This window comes from Mauremys mutica, chromosome 2 (genome assembly GCF_020497125.1).
Source record: "Mauremys mutica isolate MM-2020 ecotype Southern chromosome 2, ASM2049712v1, whole genome shotgun sequence".
In the NCBI taxonomy this organism is placed as follows: Eukaryota; Metazoa; Chordata; order Testudines; family Geoemydidae; genus Mauremys; species Mauremys mutica.
The window spans coordinates 263,041,274-263,067,847 of NC_059073.1; the positions used below are offsets into that span (position 1 = coordinate 263,041,274).

General features: G+C 40.6%; 1 protein-coding gene across 1 annotated transcript; it reads left to right on the forward strand.

Annotated features, from left to right (window-relative positions):
• Positions 1-1,567: 1,567 nt before the first annotated feature.
• Positions 1,568-26,036, forward strand: LOC123363286 (highly reducing polyketide synthase cm3B-like). Its single transcript, XM_045004151.1, has 6 exons — positions 1,568-1,625; positions 15,077-15,230; positions 15,920-16,080; positions 18,325-18,528; positions 19,902-20,083; positions 20,377-26,036. Exons 1-6 carry the CDS (start codon positions 1,568-1,570, stop codon positions 25,945-25,947), a joined length of 6,330 nt encoding a protein of 2,109 aa, XP_044860086.1. The 3' UTR covers positions 25,948-26,036.
• Positions 26,037-26,574: the final 538 nt, after the last annotated feature.

Sequence of the window (26,574 nt, forward strand, 5' to 3'; positions counted from 1 at the left end):
TCTGCCCTGAACCCCCTCACCCCAACACACACTCAGCCTTCTGCCCTGCACCCCCCACAGCCCCATCCCTCTGCCCTGAACTCCCCCCCACACACTCAGCCTTCTGCCCTGCACCCCCATACCCCCAGCCCTCTGCCCTGACCCTTGACCCCCCCCACACCCATCCTTCTGCCCTACACCCACCACACACCCCAGCCCTCTGCCCTGATCTCTGACCCCCCCCGCCCCAGCCTTCTGCCCTGAATCCCCTCCCCCAGCCCTCTGCTCTGACCCCTGAAACACCCCACCCCCACGTCTGGGGTCCTGGCTGCAGGCCCTGCTCAGCCCGCTGCCGGCCTAGGTGAACAGAACCCCAGGCTGGCAGCGAGCTGAGCAGGCTGGTGGCATAAGTTCAGCATTTTAATTTAATTTTAAATGACACTTAAACATTTTGAAAACCTTGTTTACTTTACATACAATAGTTTAGTTATATAATATAGACTTATAGAAAGAGACCTTCTAAAAACGTTAAAATGTATTACTGGCACGCGAAACCTTCAATTAGAGTGAATAAATGAAGACTCAGCACACCACTTCTGAAAGGTTGCCGACCCCTGTGCTAGACTTAGGGAGCTCAATCTATTGATCTTAATAAACAGAAGGTTAAGGGATGACATGATCACAGTTTAAAGGTACTTAAATGGGGAACAAATATTTGATAATGGATTTTCAATCTAGCAGAGAAAACCATAACGTGATCCAATGGCTGGAAGTTGAAGCTAGACAAATTCAGACTGGCAATAAGGCATACATTTTTAACAGTGAGAGTAATTAACCAGTGGAACAATTAACTAAGGGTCGTGTTGGTCATTAGTAATTTTGAAGTCAATATTGGATGTTTTTCTAAAAGATATGCTTTAGGAATTATTTGGGGGAAGTTCTGTGGCCTGTGTTACACAAGAGGTCAGAGTAGATGATCACAGTGGTCCCTTTTGGCCTCTGAATCTGTTAATTATGGCACAGATGCCATAGGTGTAACTAATTGGCTATTAACACCTTTCTAGCCTGTGATAGGGTTTCACTATGTCACATGACCTCTTTGTAATTTGTCACAACATGATTGGGTTGCTAACACTTTGGAGGATGGGATTAGAATTTAAAGTCACCTTGACGGTCTGAAATCAACAAGATGAAAATTCAAAAAAGATAAGTGCAAAGTATTACACTTGGGAAGAAAAAACTCAAATGCACAACTACAAAATGGGGAATAACTGGTTAGGCAGTAGTACTGCTGAAAAGGATCTGAGGGTTATAATGGCTCACTCATTGAATATGAGTTGACAGTGTCATGCAGTTTAAAAAAGGCTAATATCAAAAAGGCTGAGATAGTAGCAATCTGGTCACTATTTAGGATAGATTTACACAGAGTTTAAATTTACATAGAGTGCTCGAGATTAATTTTATCTGGATGTGTGTGCTTGTCGGAAGTTCACCTTCTGTAAGAATTTTTTAAATTAGACATACATACTTTCATTTGAATTATGTGACATCTAAAGTGTATTTTGCAGCTCCAGAAAAAACTGAAAAAATGACGGCGACTGGGGATGAAATTGCCATAGTGGGGATAGGATGCAATTTTCCTGGAGGTAAGTTTTGGATAAATACAAATCACCATATAGACAGAGTATCAAAGAGTGCTATCATTCAATCATTTGTTTTACTATATGATAAGAGATCTATAGGAAGTTTGTGCTACTGTGCAATATGTAGTAATGTCATAGGGAAGAGACTGCATCATTAGCTCTTTCATTTATGGGTTCAAACTACAAAATAAAGATCTGGGATTAGATTTGGAACACTTCATATGTTTTAAAATTCAGAGAAGACATTTAGAAGTTAATACGCTAAGTGTCACTGCTCCAGGAAGTAGTGGGACTGATTGATTGTGTCACTGCTTATGACAAAGAAAGGGCTTGATCCAAAGCCCACTGACGTTATTAGCAATCCTCTGATTGACTATATTTGGCTTTGGTTAGGCCCAAAGCATTAACCTCTGTGACTACACATTCCTCTCTGTGCTCCTGGCTTAGCGGGACCCAATTTTTGCTAATTGCTTCTTCACATAGGACCATGTGAGGCGGTTTTTCATTGCTTGGAGATTTAGAGCAAAGCTAACCCAAAATGTTATTTAAGAACAGCTTGTAAAAATCATGAAGTATTTAACATGACTGTCACCAGTTCACATAAGAGAGCCAAGGTGGGTGGGGTAATATCTTTTATTGGACCACTTTTGCTGGTGAGAGATTCAAGTTTTCAAGTTCGGAGCTCTTCTTCAGGAGTGTCACAGCTAAATACAAGGAGAAACCAATTGTTTAGCATAAGTAGTTAACACATATTTTAAGGGACCATTCAAGGTGCAGTAAGCAGTTAACAACTCTTTAGTCATAGGGCTTGTATTTAGCTATGGCACTCTGGTTATGTCTACCAGATGTAGACAATGTAATCCTAGGGTTAACATACCCTGAGTTTGTTAACCTAGAGTCTGAGGCTTTACACTCATTTGTAACCCCAGGTTAGGAATTATTGAATCCTAGGTCCCAACCTGGGGCTCCAACATCTACACTGCATTATGGAGGCCTGAGTCCAACCACTCATAGTCCAGATTTCCTAGCAACCTGCCAAAATGTGTCCATTCTAGCTTTTGTTCATAGTGCAGTGTGGGAAAACTTGACTGTCCACCAAAATTGACTGTCCAGAGGACAAGACAGTCAACTTGTGGGACTGTGAAATATTTTTGGTGGACTCACAGAGCACAAGTCCAGTCGAGCTATGTCTATACTGCAAAGCAATAGAGCTTGAACCTTAGGTCCCAGCTTAACTCAGGCTCAGACTGTCCACTCTCAGGGAATCCTGGGACCCCAGGTCAGCAAAATTTGCATGTAGATGGAAGGGGGAGTTAGGCTTGAGCCTAAGTTCAAACCTGGGCTTACATTGCAGTGTAGACATACCTTCTGAGTTCATGTCCCAGACCTGAAGAAGTGTTCTGTGAAAGCTTGTCTCTCTTGCCAACAGAAGTTGGTCCAATAAAATACATTATCTCACCCACTTTATCTTTTAATATCCTGGGACGAACACAGCTGCAATAATACTGCATACAACAGTTCACATGGACTAATAGGTGGGTTCATTTCTAGGCTACAGGCCATATTGAGGCCTGGGGTAAGCAGGTTTTACATGTGTTAGTGATCTCTTGGCGTTCAAGGATGATTTTCTTCCAATAAAACGATAGCCAGTTATTGCTGGTGCATCTACAGGTGACTAATGAGACCTATCCAGGATCCATAGACCTTGCCACAGCTGGGGCAGACATTTCCCAATGGAAGGGGTGGATCTGGATTGTTAAGTTGGGCTGCAGAACATTCCTTCCTCCTTTCCTGTTTCTCTGTTTCCAGTGGTCTCTGTTGGATCTCAAATACTGGCATCCTTGCCACAAAGTCCTTTGGCATTTTGGTCAATCAAGGGCTTGGGTTTCCCATGAGTTTATGTCTATATTGCACTTCTTCATGTTGGCTTTGAGGGTATCTTTGAAGTGCTTTTTTGCCTTCCCCTTGATCGTTGGCCATGGCTCAGTTGTGACTTTCTAGCTTTCAAAGAACATGACCAGCAATTTCAACCCCATTAAGATCCATTCTTTACCCTTGGTCTACATTTTGCCTCAAGTTGCTAAATGAAAAGAATGTGGTGGTGTCGTTCTGTTGCTTTTATAGGAACAGAAATTCTCCTGAAAATCTGAGATCCGTGTGGACTACTAGACAAGGTCATGCAGCAGTAATCAAGAAGTATGTGTCAGCTTTCAGATAACGTGGCTATTTTATCACATATTATCAGGGCTTGACATTATTCTCTCTCATATACAAACTCTTCTGGTAACTTGAGATGTGGCAGAACTTTATGGACTACACCAGATTTACGTGCATGCATACATTTTAAAAACAGGATTTTCTTTTTAAAACACCAGTTATCTTTTTGGTGGTATTATTATTATTATTTACTATTATTATAATAGTATTATTATTTACTATTATTATAATAGTATTACCCATAGATCCTTCCTCAAGTAGCTCTGGGTTGTATTTCCCATATGGCACATGCAAACTAGTCATTCTCCCTTCAAAGGGCAAGCATTGGTGCATACCATTATGGGACCCTGAATTATAACCACAGACACAACAATTAGACACTGGATAAACAAACATACATAACCCATGCCAAAGAATCAGGCTTAAAAATCTGGTTTTGGAAAGCAAAAAGCATTGGGCCAAATTTTACCGTGATTGAGATTGCACGCTGGTGTAAATTGGGAAAAAATGTGTCCCTTTTATTATAGAGTCATGCAAATAAAAAGCATCAGATTTTTTCCAATATCTTGTCTTTCACATTCACATATCAACTGCTGCCTGATCCATCTGCTGCTGGAATCCCATTGACTTCAGTGGGAGCTGAATAGGGCCTTTGATGAGTAGGAAGCATTCTTTCCAAGATACAATGCCAACAAATTAATGCTTTCCCCCAAAATTGAACAAACATTCTGAAAATTAATATTTATTATTTTATTATTTGTATTGTGGTAGCACCTAGAGGCCCAAGCCCTATTGGGGCCCTTTTGCGCTAGTACCATACATGCAGATAGTGACTTGAGGATCCCTTCCCCAAAGAGTTTACAATCTAAGGATTGTCTACATAGCAAGTTCCTGTGCAGCTGTACTCCAGAAGTTTCACTGCACTCTTGCAGTCTCTACATCAGACATTACCACGTGACAAACTGGTGTGCTGTCGATTTATATTCTACATAAGAACATAAGAACAGCCATACCGGGTCAGACCAAAGGTCCATCTAGCCCAGTATCCTGTCTACTGACATTGGCCAATGCCAGGTGCCCCAGAGAGAGTGAACCTAACAGGCAATGATCAAGTGATCTCTCTCCTGCCATCCATCTCCATCCTCTGTCATAGTGTTATAGTCCTAGCCTTCACAACCTCCTCAGGTAAGGAGTTCCACAAGTTGACTGTGCGCTGCGTGAAGAAGAACTTCCTTTTATTTGTTTTAAACCTGCTGCCTATTGGTGACCCCTAGTTCTTGTATTATGAGAATAAGTAAATAACTTTTCCTTATCCACTTTCTCCACATCACTCATGATTTTATATACCTCTATCATATCCCGCCTTAGTCTCCTCTTTTCCAAGCTGAAAAGTCCTGGCCTCTTTAATCTTTCCTCATATGGGACCCTCTCCAAACCCCTAATCATTTTAGTTGCCCTTTTCTGAACCTTTTCTAATGCCAGTATATCTTTTCTGAGATGAGGAGAACACATGGGTACGCAGTATTCGAGATGTGGGCATACCATTGATTTATATAAGGACAATAATATATTCTCAGTCTTATTCTCTATCCCCTTTTTAATGATTCCTAACATCCTGTTTGCTTTTTTGACTGCCTCTGCACACTGCGTGGACATCTTCAGAGAACTATCCACGATGACTCCAAGATCTTTTTCCTGATTAGTTGTAGCTAAATTAGCCTCCATCATATTGTATGTATAGTTGGGGTTATTTTTTCCAATGTGCATTACTTTACATTTATCCACATTAAATTTCATTTGCCATTTTGTTGCCCAATCACTTAGTTTTGTGAGATCTTTTTGAAGTTCTTCACAGTCTGCTTTGGTCTTAACTATCTTGAGCAGTTTAGTATCATCTGCAAACTTTGCCACCTCACTGTTTACCCCTTTCTCCAGATCATTTATGAATAAGTTGAATAGGATTGTTCCAAGGACTGACCCTTGGGGAACACCACTAGTTACCTCTCTCCATTCTGAGAATTTACCATTAATTCCTACCCTTTGTTCCCTGTCTTTTAACCAGTCCTCAATCCATGAAAGGACCTTCCCTTTTATCCCATGACAGCTTAATTTACATAACAGCCTTTGGTGAGGGACCTTGTCAAAGGCTTTCTGGAAATCTAAATACACTATGTCCACCGGATCCCCCTTGTCCACATGTTTGTTGACCCCTTCAAAGAACTCTAATAGATTAGTAAGACACGATTTCCCTTTACAGAAACCATGTTGACTATTGCTCAACAGTTTGTTTTTCTATGTGTCTGACAATTTTATTCTTAACTATTGTTTCGACTAATTTGCCCAGTACTGACATTAGACTTACTGGTCTGTAATTGCCGGGATCACCTCTAGAGCCCTTTTAAAATATTGGCGTTACATTAGCTAATTTCCAGTCATTGGGTACAGAAGCCAATTTAAAGGACAGGTTACAAACCTTAATTAATAGTTCCGCAATTTCATATTTGAATTCTTTCAGAACTCTTGGGTGAATGCCATCTGGTCCCGGTGACTTCTTAATGTTGAGTTTATCAATTAATTCCAAAACCTCCTCTAGTGACACTTCAGTCTGTGACAGTTCCTCAGATTTGTCACCTACAAAAGCTGGCTCAGGTTTGGGAATCTCCCTAACATCCTCAGCTGTGTAGACTGAAGCAAAGAATCCATTTAGTTTCTCCGCAATGACTTTATTGTCTTTAAACGCTCCTTTTGTATCTCGATCATCAAGGGGCCCCACTGGTTGTTTAGCAGGCTTCCTGCTTCTGGCTTGCATTGCAGTAACTTGCCATATAGACAAGCCCTAAGTAAATTCTTTGTATCTCTATTTCCTTTCTTGATTTTATATAAGGGCTGTCAAGAGATTAAAAATGTCACAATTAATTGCACGATTAAATAAATTAATCATGATTAATGCACGATTAATCATGCTGTTAAACCATAATAGAATACCATTTATTTAAATTTTCTAGATGTTTTCTAAATTTTCAAATATATTGATTTCAATTGTAGCACAGAATACAAAGTGTACAGTGCTCACTTTATATTTATTTTTTATTACAAATATTTGCACTGTAAAAATCAAAAGAAATAGTATTTTTCAATTCCCCCATTACAAGTACTGTAGTGCAATCTCTTTATCATGAAAGTGCAACTTACAAATGTAGAATTATGTACAAAAATAACTGCATTCAAAAATAAAACAATGTAAAACTTTAGAGCCTACAAGTGTGCTCAATCCTACTTCTTGTTCAGCCCAAGAGGAGGAGGAGGGTGGTGGTGGTCGGGGACTCTAATTGTTCAGACAAACAACCATATTCACATTTGCAGGAGATAATGCTGCCTGCTTCTTGTTTACAATGTCACCAAAAAGTCAGAACAGGCATTCGCATGGCACTGTTGTAGATATTTATGTGCAAGATGCACTAAAGATTCATATGTCCCTTCATGCTTCAACCACCATTCCAGAAGACATGTGTACATGCTGATGACAGGTTTTGCTTGATTACGATCCAAAGCAGTATGGACTGACACATGTTCATGTTCATCATCTGAATCAGATGCCACCAGCAGATGGTTGATTTTCTTTTTTGGTGGTTCGGGTTCTGTAGTTTCTGCATCAGAGTGTTGGTCTTTTTAGATTTCTGAATTCATGTGCCACACCTCATCCCTCTCATATTTTGGAAGGCACTTCGGATTCTTAAACCTTGGGTCGAGTACTATATCTTTAGAAATTTAACATTGGTAACTTCTTTCTGTTTTGTCAACTCCGCAGTGAAAGTGTTCTTAAAACAAGACTGCTATAACATGAAATATATGGCAGAATTTGGGTAAAACAGAGCAGGAGACATACAATTCTCTCCCAAGGGGTTCAGTGACAAATTTAATTAATACATTTTTTTTAACGAGCGTCAGCAGCATGGAAGCATGTCCTCTGGAAGCATGAAGGGGTGTACAAACGTTTAGCATATCTGGCACATAAATACCTTGCAATGCTGCCTACAAAAATGCCAGGCGAACACCTGTTCTCACTTTCAGGTGACATTGTAAATAAAATGTGGGCAGCATTACCTACCGTAAATGTAAACAAACTTGTTTCTCTTAGTGACTGGCTGAACAAGAAGTAAGACTGAGTGGACTAGTAAGCTTTAAAGTTTTACATTGTTTTGTTTTTGAGTGCAGTTTTGTAACAAAAAAAATCTACATTTGTAAGTTGCACTTTCATGGTAAAGAGATTGCACTACAGTACTTGTATAAGATGAATTGAAAAATACTATTTCTTTTATCATTTTTACAGTGCAAACATTTGTAATAAAAATAATATAAAGTGAGCACTGTACACTTTGTATTCTATGTTGTAATTGAAATCAATATATTTGAAAATGTAGAAAAACATCCAAAATATTTAATAAATTTCAGTTGGTATTCTATTGTTTAAGAGTGCGATTAAAGCTGCGATAAATCGTGATTTTTTTTTAGTTAATCACATGAGATAACTGCGATTAATCGACAGCCATCAAATATATATATAAATACACACATACACCCCGACACCAATTCCTGTTTCCTTATATTTTATATATAATTATACCCAAACAAACTATGTAAAAGACAATTAAAGTAGCAATGTCAAGCACTCAGCTGTTAGGAAATAAGGTTGCCCGTGCAGCCTTAATTTGGTTCCCTTGTGTGTATGCATTACAATATTGTCTTTAATTATATGATCACATACTATTTTCCCCAGACCACCCTGCCTCATTCAGTGCACAAGATGAACAAACTCACCGAATGGGTAGCTTTCTAATATTTTTATTCTCCTCATCATTCAGTGTATGACCTCGTGCACTACTTACTGCACATCACCCAAACCTGCCTTGAATGTAGAATTATTATTTTTGTCCTGGGCTTTTCTGTGATGCTCTCATAGTATCTTAGTTCTTTACAAACATGAATGAGTCATGGGAGGACACATTATCCCCATTATATTCATGGAGAAATGAGGCTCAGAAATTAAAGCCAGAATGTCAAAAGTCTCAGTTAATATTGGGACACAAAATTACCCAATTTGAAATACACTGATTTTTCAGAGTCCTTAGCATTTAATAGCACTTTCTATGTTCAAAGTACAGCTCCCATTGACGATGAGAATGCTCAGCACTTCTGCAAATTGGATCCTAGTTATCTCATCAGTGGGTAGGATTGAACTGGGGACCTCTGGAGCTTAGTGCGGGAGCCTCTACCAAATGAGCTAAAAGCCCACTAGTGCTTAGCTAAGGCTTTAGAGTGAACTAATTTTCAATCTCTCTCTCTACGTTGTCTTGGTGCCACTAGATGGGACAGAACACCACACCTGGAAGGTGTGTGGGTTACTCTGTCACTTGGGATAGGCTGAGGAACTGGCTTTTGTGTTTTGCCTATGTTTGGAAGATAAAACTGTGCCTGGAAAGAGACTCTGCATGTGGCACAGTGTCCTTCCTGGGCTGGGGACAAGCTACTATGTTACACTGTGCACTGAATGAGGCAGGGGTACTATGGAAAAAATAGTATATGATCATGAAATTAAAGACCATATGGTAATACATACACACATCGGAGATACATTAAGGTTGCATAGGGAACCTTAATTCTGGCATTTCCTGATATTTTGAGTGCTTGCCTTTACAACCTTAATGTTCTTTTAATGAAGATAGGAATTTACATTTTAAAAAACACAAGTTTTTTTAAAAACACTTACAAAATGAAAAAAACAAAAATTTCATCAGGTGGAACAATCCTGACCCCCACATGGATCATCATCAGGGCAGGGATCTTAAGTTCCACAGCACAGTCCTCCACCAGTTGAGTTAATGAAATACCTGAGAGAACTAATCTTCTAGGTGGACCTGCCACTGCAGGAGAATGAAACATACACACTTTGTCAGTGGGATCCACAGCCATTTGCTAGACAGTAAAGTAATGTTGAGACTCAGGAGTAATAGGTTCAAATTCAGCTTCCGTAGGGAGCATTTGCTAGTGATTATGGACCTTTCTCCCCGCAGCCAGTCTCTCCCTGTCCTGTCCTAATCCTATACCCCTAGTTTGTCATCTGTCTCCTACCCTTTTGTTATCTCCCTGGCTCCTGCATGTCCCCCATCTGCTCACCTCCTGCTGTTTTTTCCCTCCTATTCCTATCCTTCAACCCCTGGCTCTTGCACCCCCCTTTTCTTCTATTCTTCCTCATTTTCTGTCCCCCTCCACTCACAGCTCCAGCTGCTAAACCCCTGGCCTCTCTGCCCTGCATCTCCCTCTCCCCACCCACTTCCCATCCCTTATCCCTCTACATTAAAGTCAGGCTCTTTTTGTTTCTCTTTCTCCTTGCTGCCTGGGCACCAGAAGTGGGAGAATTGAGCACACAGTAAAGATAGTCTCTTTACAGGTCTTTAGCAGCAATTGCAGGAAAAGTCCTTGCCATCCTTGCATCTTGGGGAAGGAGCATGCTCAGTCGTCAGCTCTAACAAACCCCTACTGAGCATGTGCAAACTGAGATTTTTCAAAAGCTCATAACTTGGCCATGTTTGGGCAGATTTTCAAGGGGATGGGAAAAAGTACATCCCTGACTCCAGAGAAACCCTGGTGCTGAGTTTCAAATCCTTTCTCCAAAGCATTGTGGTCAGGTGCAAGAGCTTCTCATGGAAATAGCGGTGTGATTTAATATTATTATTATGTATTTATTATTTGTATTACCATAGTACTTAGTAGCCCTAGTCATGGACCAAGATCCCATTGTGGTAGGTGCTACACAAACACAGCACAAAAAGGCAGTGCCCCAAGGAGGTTACAAACTAAGTATAAGACAACAGATGGATACAGACAGACCGATGGGGAATAGAAGGAAACAGACAGACAGTATTGTTCAGGATGTTTGACTGTGGTCTCAGCACACCAGTAGCCTGATGGACAAAACAACATGGTCAAAGTTATAAGTAACTGATAACAGTCTTCTAATGGGAAATATCACTCTAGTTTTCACTATCAGTGCAGCCCATCATTTTATTAACCCTCAACAGAAGAAAAGCACCATGCAGGAACTAAAAAGATAACCAAACCCTTCACTGATTATGCCTACACAACTGCATTTCCATCTCTGGGAAGATAAAACTCAAACTCTACCCCCAATAAACATCAAGAACAGGGATTTCCCTACACCCCCCTACGGGGTGTGTGTGTGTGTGTGTGTGTGTACATCCCCCCATAATTTCCCCAACCCCCCTACCCTGCCCCAGTTTTGTGAACTAGTTACATGCAATGTTGCCAGTTTAGTGATTGTTTGGACATTTGAATTGAAATTGAAACATTAATACACACTTTAAAAGCATATAAAGTGTATGATAAAATATGTATATCTGAAAAAGTATAATAGATTTTAAACGTAGGAACATAGACTAGCTTCCTTATACAGCTGTTGTTTTTATGACAATGTCAGTGCATTCATTTCGGTGATGTTGGCCAACCTAATTATTTCAAATTATGATTTGTAAGCAAAGTCTAAATGAGCTCTCCCTGACAGCTAGTGATGAGCTGGTGGCTGGGCGGGGAAAGGCAGTATTTACATTCACACCTAATCTACCTAGGTATCCAGCAAACAGAGCTGTGTTGCCCAAGTAATAGATTTTGGCTTGGGTTGGGTTACAGATCACTTGAATCCGGGGGGGGGGGGAAATGAAATGTTGTTGTTCTTATTGTATGAGTAAAGGGCAGTAGAACTGTACTTAGACTGTACTGATTGAGGGCATCAAAAGAGAGGGTGGGGACAGGTGTTTTGCTTGATGGTCTGCCTGAGTCACACGTTCTATTTGACCTGCTCCTCTCCACTGTTTAAAGACAGAGCTAATTAGGCTCCATAGATAGTCTCTTATTTTGTTAAGTGACCACTATAGCTGAAATCACTGTTAATCAGGTCTAAGTGCTTAGACCTGCTGTGGGACAGTGTTTTTGTGGAAGAGATGGCCCAGTCTGCACTAGCAGTGAGGTTCCCCAACTGAGAGCTCAGCTGAAATCACTGAGAGCTGGGTGGAACCTCAATAGACCAACTCGCAGAGGTCACAATAGCAGGTGGCAGCAGAAGGTGATGGCGCAGGGCCATTGGCAACAGAATGATGGAGTGAACAGTGACACAATGAACAAAAGTGGCCAAAGTGAACAGTGAGTAGCTGAAGGAATGAACAAGGTGCCTTCTTGCCCCCCACCTGGGAGGTGAACTCGTGAAAGCACCTCTGAACTCCGAGTCTCCACTGACCAAGGACAACACCGGTGAGTGTTAATGAGGCTGTTAAGAATGCTGGAGACACAACATAGTTCATGTGAAGAAACATGCCTGTGGCATCATACTTTCTATTTAAGTAAGAGATACCACGCACTACGAACTGGAGGCCAATGTTAAGTGCATTGTCACTTGTTCATCCTGAAGTTGAACACTGGTTCTGAACAAGACCAGCAAATGCTCACTATCTTTCTGCAAGAAACTCAACTGACTGGATAGAAGCATGTGGTGCAACAGTGAAAGAGTCAACAGTTAAAAAAGTGAAGAACTCTCTCACCACATTCAAAAAATTTGCATACATGGCTGATGAATGCACCGATGCAAATGGGTATCAAGTATTAAGTCACTGTGTACGTTATCTTGATGTCAATGGTAGGCCAGTAGATACATTTCTAGATGTTCAAGTTATAGAAGACACATTGGCTGCATCTGTGATAACCCACATCTTAGAAGCAGGGGCGGCTCTAGGAATTCCGCCGCCCCAAGCCAGGCGGCGCGCTGCGGGGCACGCTCTGGCGGTCGCCGGTCCCGCGGCTCCGGGGGACTTCTTGCAGACGTGCCTGTGGAGGGTCCGCTGGTCCCGCGGCTCTGGTGGACCTCCCGCAGGCATGCCTGCGGATGCTCCACCGGAGCCGCGGGACCAGCAGACCCTCCGCAGGCATTTCTGCGGGAGGTCCACCGGAGCTGTGGGACCAGTGGACCCTCCGCAGTCATGCCTGTGGGAGGTCCGCCAGAGCCGCCTGCCTCCCTCCCGGCAAAATGCCGCCCCAAGCGCACGCTTGGCGCGCTGGGGTCTGGAGCCGGCCCTGCTTAGAAGAGTTAAATGCTTGTCAATTGGACCCCAAACAGATGGCTGCTTGTGCATTTGATGGAGCTGCAAACTTCTCTGGAAGACATGGTGAAGTACAAGCTTTGCTCAGAGAAAAGTGTAACCCTAATCTCTCCTAAACACACTGCAGAGGCCATCTATTCCAATTAGCACTAGTATGAGCTGCAGACTCTTCAAAAGACATTAAAAAAGCTATAAAAGTAATGTCTTCATTATGATCTTTTTTCAGCAAGAGTCCAAAAAGACTGAATATCTTGGAAAATATAGATGATACACTGGGACTGAAGTTCAAATTAGTCCAACCTGGGAAAACCCTCTGGCTTTCTCATGAGTGATCCTTGGCTGTTGTCTTAAAATTACTCCAGCCGTTATTACTGGCTTTGGAAAGTATCTACCAAGATGGAATGGATCTAAGTAGTGAGACTGGTGGATTACTTTTGCTACTACGTTCAGAGAAGACTATTGCCATTCTCTCTCTTGTAAGTCTATGGTAGAAACCACTTGGGTCATTAAACAATGCCATCCAGGCATCTGCTACAACAGTAGTAGATCTTTGTCCAGCAATAGAAGCTACATTTGGATCAATCAGAGTCCTATCCATTGAAAAAGTACTGGAAGAAACAAAGACTTCAGTTCAGAAGTTGTCTAATGAAGGCATTTATATTGAATCCTTAAGTGAAGAGGACAAGAAGTGTTTGTTAAGACAACTGAAAAAGTACACAGACTTGATTCCTAAAAATCTACAACAGCGACTTCTAGATTCTACTCAATCTCTACGTAGCTTTTACAGATCCCCGTCGTATAAAACACTGACAGTTGAGTGGAGTGAGGTACTGCCAGCAATGGGGCTGCCAAGTGCTCAGGACAGAATGGAGAATTTGTAGACAGAGTGGAATATCATACGACGAATGAAGATTTGACTTCAACTTCTTTTTTATCATCACTAGTGGCTCAACCCGATCTTTATGCTAAATTTCCTGGGATTGAAAGAAGTAGGAATTCATCTCTTACTACTCCCAGTCACAACAGCTACAGTTGAGCATTCTTTTTCATCATTGAATAGAATTTTGTGTTCTGAAAGAAGTCGCCTTCTGCCTGATCACGTGAATGAACTAATGAGCATATCAACTAAAGGAATGGAAGTTCTGGACACACGAGAAGCGAGCAAAGATATACACATTGCATTCAAGAAGTTAATTAACAGAGTTGTGCAAAATTATAACAAGAAACCAAGAAGGATGTAGATGTAGTGCTTCATAGAAGTCTTGAGTACCCAACTTTAATTTGTGTGATGCTTTTAAAACATCAGTTATATCTAATAAAATGGTCATGAAACATTTTTCAGTTTTTACTATGGTGCCGTACAGCTCACCTTCACCCTCACAGTCTCACCCCTCATTGGCCCTCACCCCCTCGCCCGTAAATTTTAACACCCCCCCTAATTTCAATTCCTGGGGAAAACACTGATCAAGCACTTGTTTTCATAGAAACATACAAAGCAGGGTAACCTAGAATATGACATGTGAAACCGACCTCTGAAAAGGACAAACTCTACATTACAATGAAAGATGACAGGCCAACTTGCAACAATTTTACATGTGTGTAAACTCCACTGACTTTAATGAAGTTACAGTTAAGTTAACACAATAGTGGCCGGGATTACATAAACTATTATGCCAGAAGCCTATTAGTTTGTGCACACTGATAAATATTGAATTGTGACCAGTTTATATCTTGTATGCATCATGGCAGACATGATTATCCCTGATGCCCTTAATGGTTTGGAAAAAAACATCCCAATGTATCTCAAAATGGAGAAAATATTAGGATTTTGTGCGAGTTGTTTTGGTTTTTTGTAAAGCACGCAGAATTTGAGGAGATACAGAAGCACCATTCATCTGCAAATCTTTAATTTCCTTATAACTTGGGAATTTTCATTTGCTTATTGTTAGTAACTTTATTTTTAAAGACAATGTAACATTTTACTTTTATAAGGTAGATCTATGAGAGTTTCAATTTCAGTATGTGCTGTTAAAAAACATTTAATCTGCTTTTAAAAAAATCTTCATGCAACAGGTGAAGGAATCGACAATTTCTGGCAAGTACTGGTGGAAGGCAGAAACTGTACTGTAGAAATAACTCCAGAAAGATTCAATACCAGAGAATGGTATGATCCAGATGATAACAAACCAGGAAAAATATGCACGATGCGAGCTGCACTTATTGATGGGTAAGTCTGTTTTTGTGATCCAAAATCATTAGCCAAATTTTCCATTCCATGGGAAATTTCAACATTTCAAAATAGCTGAAATTTCAAATGTTTTTGTTTTGGAAAAATCAGTCTGTTTTCATTTGCTTTTTTCTAAACAAAACAAGGCAGTTGGCTTCCCCTGATTCTGTGGGGCACACTGGGAATACTCTGCCTGGGTTCCATCAGAACTTTATCGATATCAAACTGTGAAACATTTTTGATTTTGACAAATCAGCAAATTCCGATGAGAAAAGTATCATTGACATTTTTCTAACCAGCGCTACTGTAAAACCTAAGAATGATACATATATATATGTAATCTTATTTGTCTGGGTTAGTGGTACAGTATAACTTTAAAAAATACTTTTAATATCTTTTTTTCTTCCATTCTTTATTTCACTTCTTTATATAGTTGTGTTTTAAGAACTCCTTTCGCTATTTGGTAGCTATACTCTTGTGAAGATAAAATATTTTTGGAGGTGGTGCTTAGCATAGGGAGAAGAACAAAATTTGTACTTTTACCAGCATGATGCTTTTTAATTGAGATTTTTTTGGGGAAATATACAGACGTTTGGCTTATCATGTAATAATAACTAAATATACAAAAAATCTCTAGTAGTGTATGTTGTGTATATATATCATATCATTTACTGGTTAATATTTCTTAGATTTAACACATTTGACAACAAGCTGTTTGGAATTAATGATGTGGAAGCTGAGCGCATGGATCCTCAACAGAAATTACTCCTGGAATGCACGTACAGAGCACTGGAGGATGCAGGAGTCACGATGGAAAATATCAGTGGCACCAAAACAGGGGTTTTTGTTGGTAAGCTTGCAGCCTAATGATGAACTATTTAATAAATTTAGCATCTTGGAAAACGGTACACATTTCCATATACTATAGAAAGTTATCTAACTTTATCTAATGATAGAAAATCTAAAGCTACCATACTATGAACAATGCTGCATACTTATGTTATAAACAGCTCATGTTATCTAACTAGTTTATGGTATTATTCATTGCTACATAAATGATACTCTAAGGCAGTGGTTTTCAAACTGCGGGTCATGACCCAGTACTGGATCATGGAATGTAAGGCACTGGGTCACGGTGGCTCTGGTCAGCACTGCCGATCGGGCCATTAAAAGTCCCATTGACTGTGCTGCCCAGCTAAGGCAGGCTAGTCCCTACCTGTTCTGACACTGTCCTGTGCCCTGGAAGCGGCCAGCAGCAGGTCTGGCTCCTAGGCGGGAGTGGGCCACAGGGCTTCGCATGCTGCCCCCGCCCCAAGCACTGGCTCTCCACTCCGCTGGGAGAACAGAGCCTGCAAGTGAGAGCCACGTGGAGCTGCTTGTGCGCCTCTGCTTAGGAGCCGGACCTGCTGCTGTCTTCTTCCGGGGAGCAGCGCAGTCCGTGGTGCCAGGACAGGCAGGAAGCCTGCCTCTGCATCCCCACTGTGCTGCTGACTGGGAGCCGCCCGAGGTAAGCCCCTGCCCCAATCCCCTGCCACAGCTCTGAGCCCCCCCCGGAGCCTCTTCCTGCACCCCAAACTCCTCATTCCTGGCCCCACCCTGCAGCCTTCACCCCCGCACCCTAACCTTCTGCCCCAGCTCTGAGCCCCTTCCACACTCCAAACTCCTCATCCCAGCTCCATTGGGTCACAGGCATCAACAATTTTCTTCAACTGGGTCACCAGAAAAAAAGTTTGAAAACTACTGCTCTAAGATCAAGTCTACTCTAGGGAGCTTACAGTAGCGCAGCTGTACTGATGCAGCTGCACTGCTGTAAGATCTCTAGCGTAGCCACTTTAGTCTGACAAGAAAGAGCTCTCCTGTTGACATAATTAATCCACCCCCATGAGCGGAGGTAGCGATGTTGGTGGGACAGCTTTGCGCTCACACCGGCACTTATATCGTTGTAACTTATGTTGCTCAGGGGTTGGAATAGTCACACTCCTGAGCGACATAAATTCTGCTGACATAAGTAGTAGTGTAGACATAGCCTAAGTCTAAATCACAAACAGCACTGCCTGGCTAAGGAGATGGGTGGACCACTGTGCTCTCCGGATGGAGGCAGCAGTGTGGAAGCTTCCCTTGCACTCCCGATGACTCTGGGAGCCTTTGTACCTCCAGCTCCTGGTGCTCCAGCTGGATTGGTCCAGCTCCTCCCACTGCAGGGCTGCATGCCCACAGGATCAGTAACACTGCCCCTTTCCCCTCATCTACCTGCTCACATGGAATCATAGAATCATAGAATATTAGGGTTGGAAGAGACCTCAGGAGGTCATCTAGTCCAACCCCCTGCTCAAAGCAGGACCAACCCCAACTAAACCATCCCAGCCAGGGCTTTGTCAAGATGGGCCTTAAAAACCTCTAAGGATGGAGATTCCACCCCTCCCTAGGTAACCCATTTCAGTTCAGGAAGACTATTGGGAGTGCAGCTCCTGCTCTTGCCTCACCAAACCCAATGTCTCATAAACCAGCTAAACCCTGCATAGCCACATGGGATGGTTCTTATATGGTCTCACTGCCTGGCCCAGCTGCATAGGGCTGTCAATATCGAGCACTAAGGCCGGGGCTACACAAGAAAGTTGCACTGGTTTCACTAAAGGTGTGATTTAAAAACCCAGTCAGTTAAACCAGAGCAAAAGGCTCTGTGGACTTTCTTATTTCCCTTTAAACCAGGCTCATTTTGGTTTAGTTTAAGTTAATTAGGAATCCTTTTAAGGTAAATCAAAATAGGGGTTTGTCCCAGTGTCACTGAATTAGTTTAGAATCACACCTTTAGATAGACTACTGCAACTTCCTCTTGCAGACAAGCCTTCATGTCATTTAATACCTTCTGACAGATTTCAAGTCTCAAATATATAGATGCGGAGTGAAATCCTGGCCCCACTGAAGTTAATGGGAGTTTTGCCATTGACTTCAATACTGCCAGGATTTCACCTTAGGTGCTGACATAAGACAGCATTGGCTAAAATTAGGAGAGCAAAGAACACCATTAGGTTTAGATCTGATCACCTGTTTTTATCTCTCTTGCTAACATGAAACATGTCTGCTGTTTTTACAGGTCTTATGAACCGAGACTATGAGATCATCACAAGCAGAGCAGTAACTGAAATAAATCATTACGATGGGATTGGGGCAGCAATGAGCATAACTGCTAACAGGATTTCATACACTTTTAATCTGACTGGACCATCACTTTCCATTGATACTGCCTGCTCATCATTTCTTTTTGCTTTGCATTATGCCTCGCAAGCAGTTAAACAAGGTACTGGGACTAAAAGTAAATAAGCAAATAAATTAGGATTGCTACAGCAATTAAACTGCTAAGGCATATATGTGCAGTATTAGAATTTGACTAATATCACAGCTGGTAAGGACTAAAGCATTTGCATTTTACCAAAGGGATCAACATTCAGCAATTTGCCACCTTAAATGGAGTTACCCAAACCATTCACAACACTGGATTAGTTTTGATTAAATAATAAAATAAGTATATTTAATTACAAAGAGAGAGAGTTTAAGTGAGTACAAGTTTAAGGCATTAAAGTTAGAAGTAGTTACAAAAGAAATAGAGATAAGACACTTAACAAACTAGACTTGATTCAAGGTGAAGTCCCTAACCACATAATTCCAGTAATATCGCTGACCAAATTCTCAGACCACGATCTGCCCCAAGGTCTGTTTCTTTTGTCTTCTTAGGTGAAGGAGGGAGAGAGATGGATAGAGAGGGATAACTTGGGATGTTTTTGCTTTGGGATGTTTATAGTTCAGTCACCCTTTGAAAGGCATTTTCCTGAGGTTTTCCCTTCTAGACAAAGTTCATTCTTGATGTGAGGAAGGAAACAAGGAGTCTCATCATGAAAGACATTTCATGCTATTGTTTGATAAAATGCAGATTTCCTTCTCTGCCTCTTTCTGTCTCAAGGATCCAGTTTACTACTTATCTGTAAAGTGAGGTAAACACACATTCCTGTGTTTAAGATAGACCTACTTGACCAGTTCTGCCTAATTGGGGCTATGTGGGCTTGAACATGTGCCACAACCAATATTCTTGGGGCATTCATAACTTTACATATAATGTTGCTACCTAAATTTCACCATGATATTATTGACTCATGAATTATTAGTTTTCAAATGATACCTCACAAGGCATATTTTGCACAAAGATTATTACAATAGTGTGTAAGGTGTGAACATAGGGGCACATTTGGTCAAAACGAGCTTTCCATTTTTAGCAACAAAGAATCCATTTTTAGGAACTTGTGAAATTGTTAGTATCTGCCATTCTGCCCTATCACACTATCATGAGTCATGGAGCGTTGGGTGGTTTTTTACTTTTATTTTCTTAGATGAAGAACATTTACTACCTCACTCACTTCTATTAATATGCTGCTGTCTGCTCAGGCCAATTCCAAACACTGAGAATTTTACCATATGTTGGGTTTCAGGACCTGAAAGTTTGAATATGTCTAAGAACTTTCAGTGGGTCAATTCTGTTTTTATAATCTCTCCATAAATTCTTTCATTTTATCAGCAATGGGTAATGCTGTCAATTCAATATATTACTACAGCGTATTAATGTAAATCTGTAGAGATGTGTGACTGTTTTCTATCTTCTGTACATTTATTTTACTACAGGAGATTGTGAAGCGGCTCTGTGTGGAGGAGTGAACTGCATTATAGATCCCCGCACCTTCGTATCTCTGAGTAAAGCAAAAATGATCTCTCCCGAGGGGATGAGTATGCCCTTTACTAAAAAGGCAAATGGTTATGGAAGGGGAGAAGGCTGTGGTGTTCTTTTACTGAAGCCACTAAAAAAGGTAGGTTCATTTTCATAGAGCTTGCAAAAATAAGATTTCCAGATAACCAGGAGTATGCAATTCCCATTCTAATATGTCCTCTTATGGGAGGACAGATTCACAGCTCTAGATGCGACTCTTCTACTGGGAGGTTAATATCCAGGGCTAAAAAATTTAGGCACTTGTCTTTGTGTAAGAAAAAAGAGTACATTAAACAGTTAAACAAGTGTTCTATCTGCTCTTGCTTTTGTGGTATTCCTTATATTGTAAAAATCCCAAATGATACCGTACATTAATTCCTTCTTCTGAAACAGGCACTAGAAGACCACAACAGAATATGGGGAGTTATAAACATCAGTGCAGTCAATCAGAATGGCAGATCCGTGACTCCAATCACAAGACCATCTCAGACAGCACAGGAAAAATTACTACGTGGCATTTATCTGACTCATGTTGACCCATCAGTTGTGCAGTATGTTGAAGCACATGGCACAGGAACTCCTGCTGGAGATCCTACAGAAGCAGAGAGCCTAGGTAGCATCATTGGTAATAACAGATCTCCTAAAATGCCTGTTCTAAAGATTGGTTCTGTTAAAGGGAACGTTGGCCATGCTGAATCAGCTGCTGGGGCAGCTGGGTTAATTAAAGTTCTTTTAATGATGCACCATGAAATGATTGTTCCATCTTTGCATTACAGAGAGGATATTAGTAGCATAAATACAGAGAAATTAAATCTATCAATTCCAACGACTGTAGAAAAATGGGAAGAGTCGAGAGAATTTGGAAGAGTAGCTGGTGTCAACTGTTTTGGATTTGGGGGAACCAATGCCCATGTTGTTGTCAGACAGTTCAAGCAAACACAGGTTCTTCCCTCTTTTAAACGACCGATTGAATTATTTGTACTCTCTGCGGCTTCAGGCAAATCCCTCAAATTGACAATGGAAGACACAGCTGAGCAGTTAAACATAAGCAACTCAGTAACTCTCCCAAATCTGGCCTATACATCTGCCTGTAGAAGAAGCCATGTAAATTACAAGTACAGAAAAACATTTGTTACAAACTCTCTTCGACATTTACAGCAACAAGTTGCATTAGCAGCTAAAACAACAATAACTCCATCAAAGATGACTCCACAACTAGTTTTTGTGTTCTGTGCTAATGGAGTAAATTTCAAAGGGATCTGCAAGACATTATTGAGTTCAGAGCCAGTATTCAGAGATAAATGTAAAGAAATAGAAATGTTATTTCAGCAATACGTACCCATCAGCCTCCTGGGATTAACAGAAAGTGAATGTGAGGATTTCTCGAGGCCAGAAATTGCGCAGCCATTGCTTTTTACTCTCCAGGTTGCCTTAACTTCTCTTCTTAAACACTGGGGAATTAAGCCTGTGGCAGCTGTTGGCCATTCAGTTGGAGAAGTTGCTGCCGCCCATTGTGGAGGGTTTCTTTCCCTTGAAGATGCTGTCAAAATAATTTATCACAGGAGTAGGTTACAGGCGAAGGTTACCGGAGGCAGAATGTTGGTAGTTGGTAACATCCCTGTTCAAGAAGTATCAGAAGCCCTTGGCCCGTATTCTGGGAAGGTGTGCATTGCAGCTTTTAACAGCCCTTCTTCCTGTACCTTGTCTGGAGATGCAGACTCTGTGAGTGCCCTTCAGAAAGAACTAGCTCAAGCGTTCAGCAAGAGAGACATATTTCTTCGTGTTTTACATGTCCCAGCTGCATACCACAGCCACATGATGGATCCAATAATAAAGGAGATGGTGGAGCATTTACAGTATTTGGAAAAACAGAAGCCGGAAAGTGAAGTGATTTCAACACTGACTGGGAAGGCTGCTTCTGTAGATGATTTCACTACGGGCAAGTTTTGGGCCCGACATGCTCGAGATCCTGTTGCTTTCACACAGGCCATAGTGACTTCAGCTAAAGAAAAGGACAATGTTGTGTTTGTTGAAATAGGCCCAGAAAGAGCATTACAGAGGTACATAATAGAAACGCTAGGCAAAGAAACTAGAGTTTTGTCCTCCTTGCAAACTGATAAAGAATATCAGACTCTTCTTAGCCTTGCAGGGAATCTGTTTGAACTGGGATATAATCCTGACTGGCATCACTTTTATGAAGGGTATCAAAGTATTCCAGCAGCATTTCCCAGGTACCAGTTTGATCGTAAGAAGCTAATGACCTATTTGGACATCCATCAGCAAGCAAATCGAAGAGCTGTAAATTCAAATCATCCTTTGATTTACAGTTTGAACAACGACAACACCGAATTCAACTGCCCAGTTTCCCAGGCATCAGCACCCTATTTGTATGAGCACAAGAACAATGGTGTTGCTTTAGTTCCAGGTGCATTTTTTGCAGAGCTCGGTTTGGCATCTGTGATGAGTAGCTCGAGGCCGAAAGTGCCTTTAAGTACTTGTCAGATTAGTATCTATTTTTTGGCACCATGTGTTTTAAACCAGAATTACCATGTTTTAAAGATAGAATTGGCATCACAAAAAAATGTGACAGATTTCAAAATACTGTCATCCTCAGCTGCAGTTTATGCATCAGGACAAATTACCAAAAAGTCTGAAGCTGCAGTGGAAGAAAACAGCATCTCCTTTCAAGACATCTTTCAAAGGTGTAAATCAGTAGTTACCACAGATGAGGTTTATGAAACACTGTCTCAGGTTGGATTTCAATATGGTTCCATGTTCAGACAGTTAAGTGATGTATTTTATTGTGAAGAGCTAAAGGAAGCTATAACCAGCATAAAGGTGAACAAAGAGACAAGAGAAGAAATGTCTGACTATTGTATCCATCCAGTGCTGTTAGACTGTTTTCTACAGATGACCGCTGTTATGACGACAATAACTTTCCAAACCAGAGCAGGTTTTCCTTCTGGCATAGGCAGCCTTGTAGTTTTCAGACCTTTGGAGGAGGAAATGATGATATATTTGAAAACAAGCAAATCGACTGGGAACTACTTAGAGGTTTGTGGATGCTTTGCAGATAAACGTGGCTCAGTTTTGGCAGAACTGAAACGTGTTGGGATCACTTTTATGAAGCCAACATCCCCCAGAGACAATGACTTTCTCTTTGAAAATAAGTGGAAAGAAATATTTCCCACTCAGACCATAGGAAGTTTAGGGGAAGCACCCAGAGTCATTGTGTTTGCTGACAAACTTGGAATAGCTCAGCAGCTCAAAAAATACTTACACAGTGATTCGAGATATGTTATGTATGAAGACTGGGACACATTGCTGGAAGCCAAGAGTTCAGAAATGACCGCAGAACATAAAATGAAAAAGGAGCTTGAAGACTACCAGGAAGTTTTGTTCATGTGGGGAATTCAGAAGTTAGATGACAAGTTCCCAAGCAAAGTGGTGGCACATTTAGCTAAGTGTTGTGAGGCTTATCGACAAATTATTGTGGCATTAAGAGAGAAAAAATCCAGTTGTTCAGTTAGAATAATCACCTACAGAACAACAGATAGAAATGTAGATCATCTTAACCCTGGATATGCTTTGTGTGGCATGACGAGAACCTGCATAGTTGAAGTTTCAGAAATCACATTTCAGATGATTGACATCAGCTCTTCCAGTACACTGGACATCTCAGTCTTAGCAGATGTTATTGTAAAGTATGAAGGACAGGATCATCCAGAAATTTGGATCAATCAAGGAAGAATTTACACTTCGGAAATCAGACGCACACCATTTAAAGATGTGGATTACAGTCAACCTTCAAAGTCTCTTCAGAACTCAGAGACATTCACTTTATACACTACAGATCCTTACCAAGTGAAAGATTTATCTGCTGAAATAGCCAATAATACCATTACTCAGCTTGCAAATCACAGTGTTGAAGTTCAAATGGATAAAGTATGCATCCATTCAGAAGACTATTTTCCTGTTAGCGTTTCAAGCTGTAACTTTGGGAATACATTGTATTGGAATTCATATACAATAGACAAACATAAGCTTTTAGCTCTGGACTTCAGTGGCACAGTAACTGCAGTAGGCAGTGAAGTGAAAAAAGTTAAGGTGGGAGATCATGTGGCTTCATGTTATCCAGTTGTTGCATCATCAAGAGTCAAGGTTCCAGGGACAGTTTGTTTCAACATCAAGAAGTTTCCATGCTTTAGAAATGTACCTTGTGTGTCATACTTTATGGTAGCATGGGAAATTGTAAATCAAACATTACCGAAGGTGAAACACAGTGGGACTTTAGGTATTACTTCTACTGACCCAGAGTCAGTGTTATGCAAAGTGCTCACTCTGACAGCACAGGAAATGGGCTGGAAAACAGTACTTGCAAAACCTACGTCTGATGAGTGGCAACGTGTAAATCAGTGCAATGCCCTTGTTTATCTACCTCCAGTAGATGGAATGTCTAAGGAAGTTCTAGTCCGTCTTTCCCATCTCCGAGACCTTGTTTTAGTACATGATAATCAACAGTCTGAATGTTTTCGATACCTTATTGGAAGTGATCAAGAAAACATTCATGTTCATGTACTGAAACTTTTCAGTATCTTTCAGAAAGCATCTCTGAAACAATCCCTAAGGGCTGTCCACAGATGGATCAAATCAATGCAAATGAAACAATTTAAAAACCTATCATATTCTGTTTTTCAGCAGACTGAGGACATTGAAAGTACAAACATTGCAGCGACCTCCTATTTCACCTGCAAATCTATCCCACTGGCTGTGCTGAAAGGGGATGTGGCGACCAACAGGATTTCAGACATACCAGTATATGAAGCAGAGAAGAAAATGTTTAAGCAGAATGCGGTTTACATAGTGGCAGGGGGGCTCACTGGGCTTGGATTTGAAACTGTGAAATTTATAGTCCAGAACGGAGGGGGCTGTATTGCAATACTTTCAAGGAGCAATCCAAGCAGTGAGAAGCAAGAAGAAATCAAGGCTTTGCAAAATCAGTGTGAAGGGAGCAGAATAGTCAGTTTGCAGTGCAATGTTATTTCTCACTTACAGGTTGAGAAAGCTATCAGTTCAATTGACAGAATCTTTCCAAAGAGCCCAATCAAAGGTGTATTCCATAGTGCTGTGGTTCTGCATGACGGACGTCTTGAAGCTCTGAACTTATCTCACTTTGAGAAAGTGTTAAGTCCCAAAGTTGCAGGGGTAATAAATCTCCACCGGGCTACCCTAGGGCAGGAACTTGACTATTTTGTGTGTTACTCCTCTGTGACTTCATTTCTTGGAAATTCAACACAAGCAAACTATGCTGCTGCTAATTCTTTCCTGGATGTTTTCTGCCACTACAGGAGGAATTGTGGACTTTCAGGACAATCCATTAATTGGGGTGCCTTGAATCTTGGCTTATTGCTAAATCAAAACAACATTCAAACTATTTTGGAATCCAAAGGCATAGATATTCTGCAGGTACATGAAATTTATGAATATCTTAAAAAAAGCTTAATTCTGAATAATCCTCAGCAAGCTGTAGTAAAATTAAATTTTGGAACGCTAAGCAATCATGTTCTTTCTCGAATAGCATCACTCAAAAGTCGCTTCTATACACTAATTTCAGAAGAACTGGGCAGTAAGCTTGACCTATCTGAACAAAGTACACCTCAGAATTTATCTCCAGTCAATTCTGAAGATTATATCACCTCTCTGGTGAGTCATCTCAGTAGTACAAACGTGAGTGATCTTACAATGAACACATCACTTGCATCACTGGGCATGGACTCTATGTTAGCCATGACGCTACAGAATTGTATCTTTCATGATAGAAGGGTGGAGATCCCCCTTGTGAAACTACTTGATCCTCACATGACTATGTCAAGTTTAGTACGACTTTTAGAGGAAAGTTCTAATGAAAATGGGATACTTGAGAAAACAACTCATGTAGCAGAAAATATCTATTATGGAAACTGATGATTGAAACCCATTTCATGTAGCAATTTGGTAACTTTGAAGTTACTTGGATCCTAGTGATATTTTGAAAAGAATCATCATAGATTTTGGGTAGAGTAAAGCTTTCAGTGATAATAAGTTAGCTCTTTTGGCCATTAAACCATCTTAGTTTTGGTACTACACTAGCTTTGTTATTCTGTGTTTTATCGGATGTATCATACTTTGCGTATGTAGCACATATTTTTTGTAAATGTGTATTACTAAAAATACAAGTAAATTAATGTATATATTTATTTTGCATATTTGTATATGAGATAAAATATAAGGTAAATTGTATATTTTTTTAACCATTTTTGGTATTAAAACAATAGATTGATTTGACCATCTTAATTTATGAACACACTAAAATAAAACATAATATTTTAGCAATTATTTTGATTGGTATTTTTTATTACTTGTTTATCACATATGTTACTTATGAATAGATATGTATTTTTGTTCAAGTAAAGAAATGCTTTGCATGACTCTACCACGTACTGTAAATTAAAAAGTTTTCTCAAAGGCTACACATTTACATTTTTCCTAATGTTTTATTTAGTTTTCACATGTCCATGAAGAATGTCAAAATGAATCAGCATAAAAGCAGGC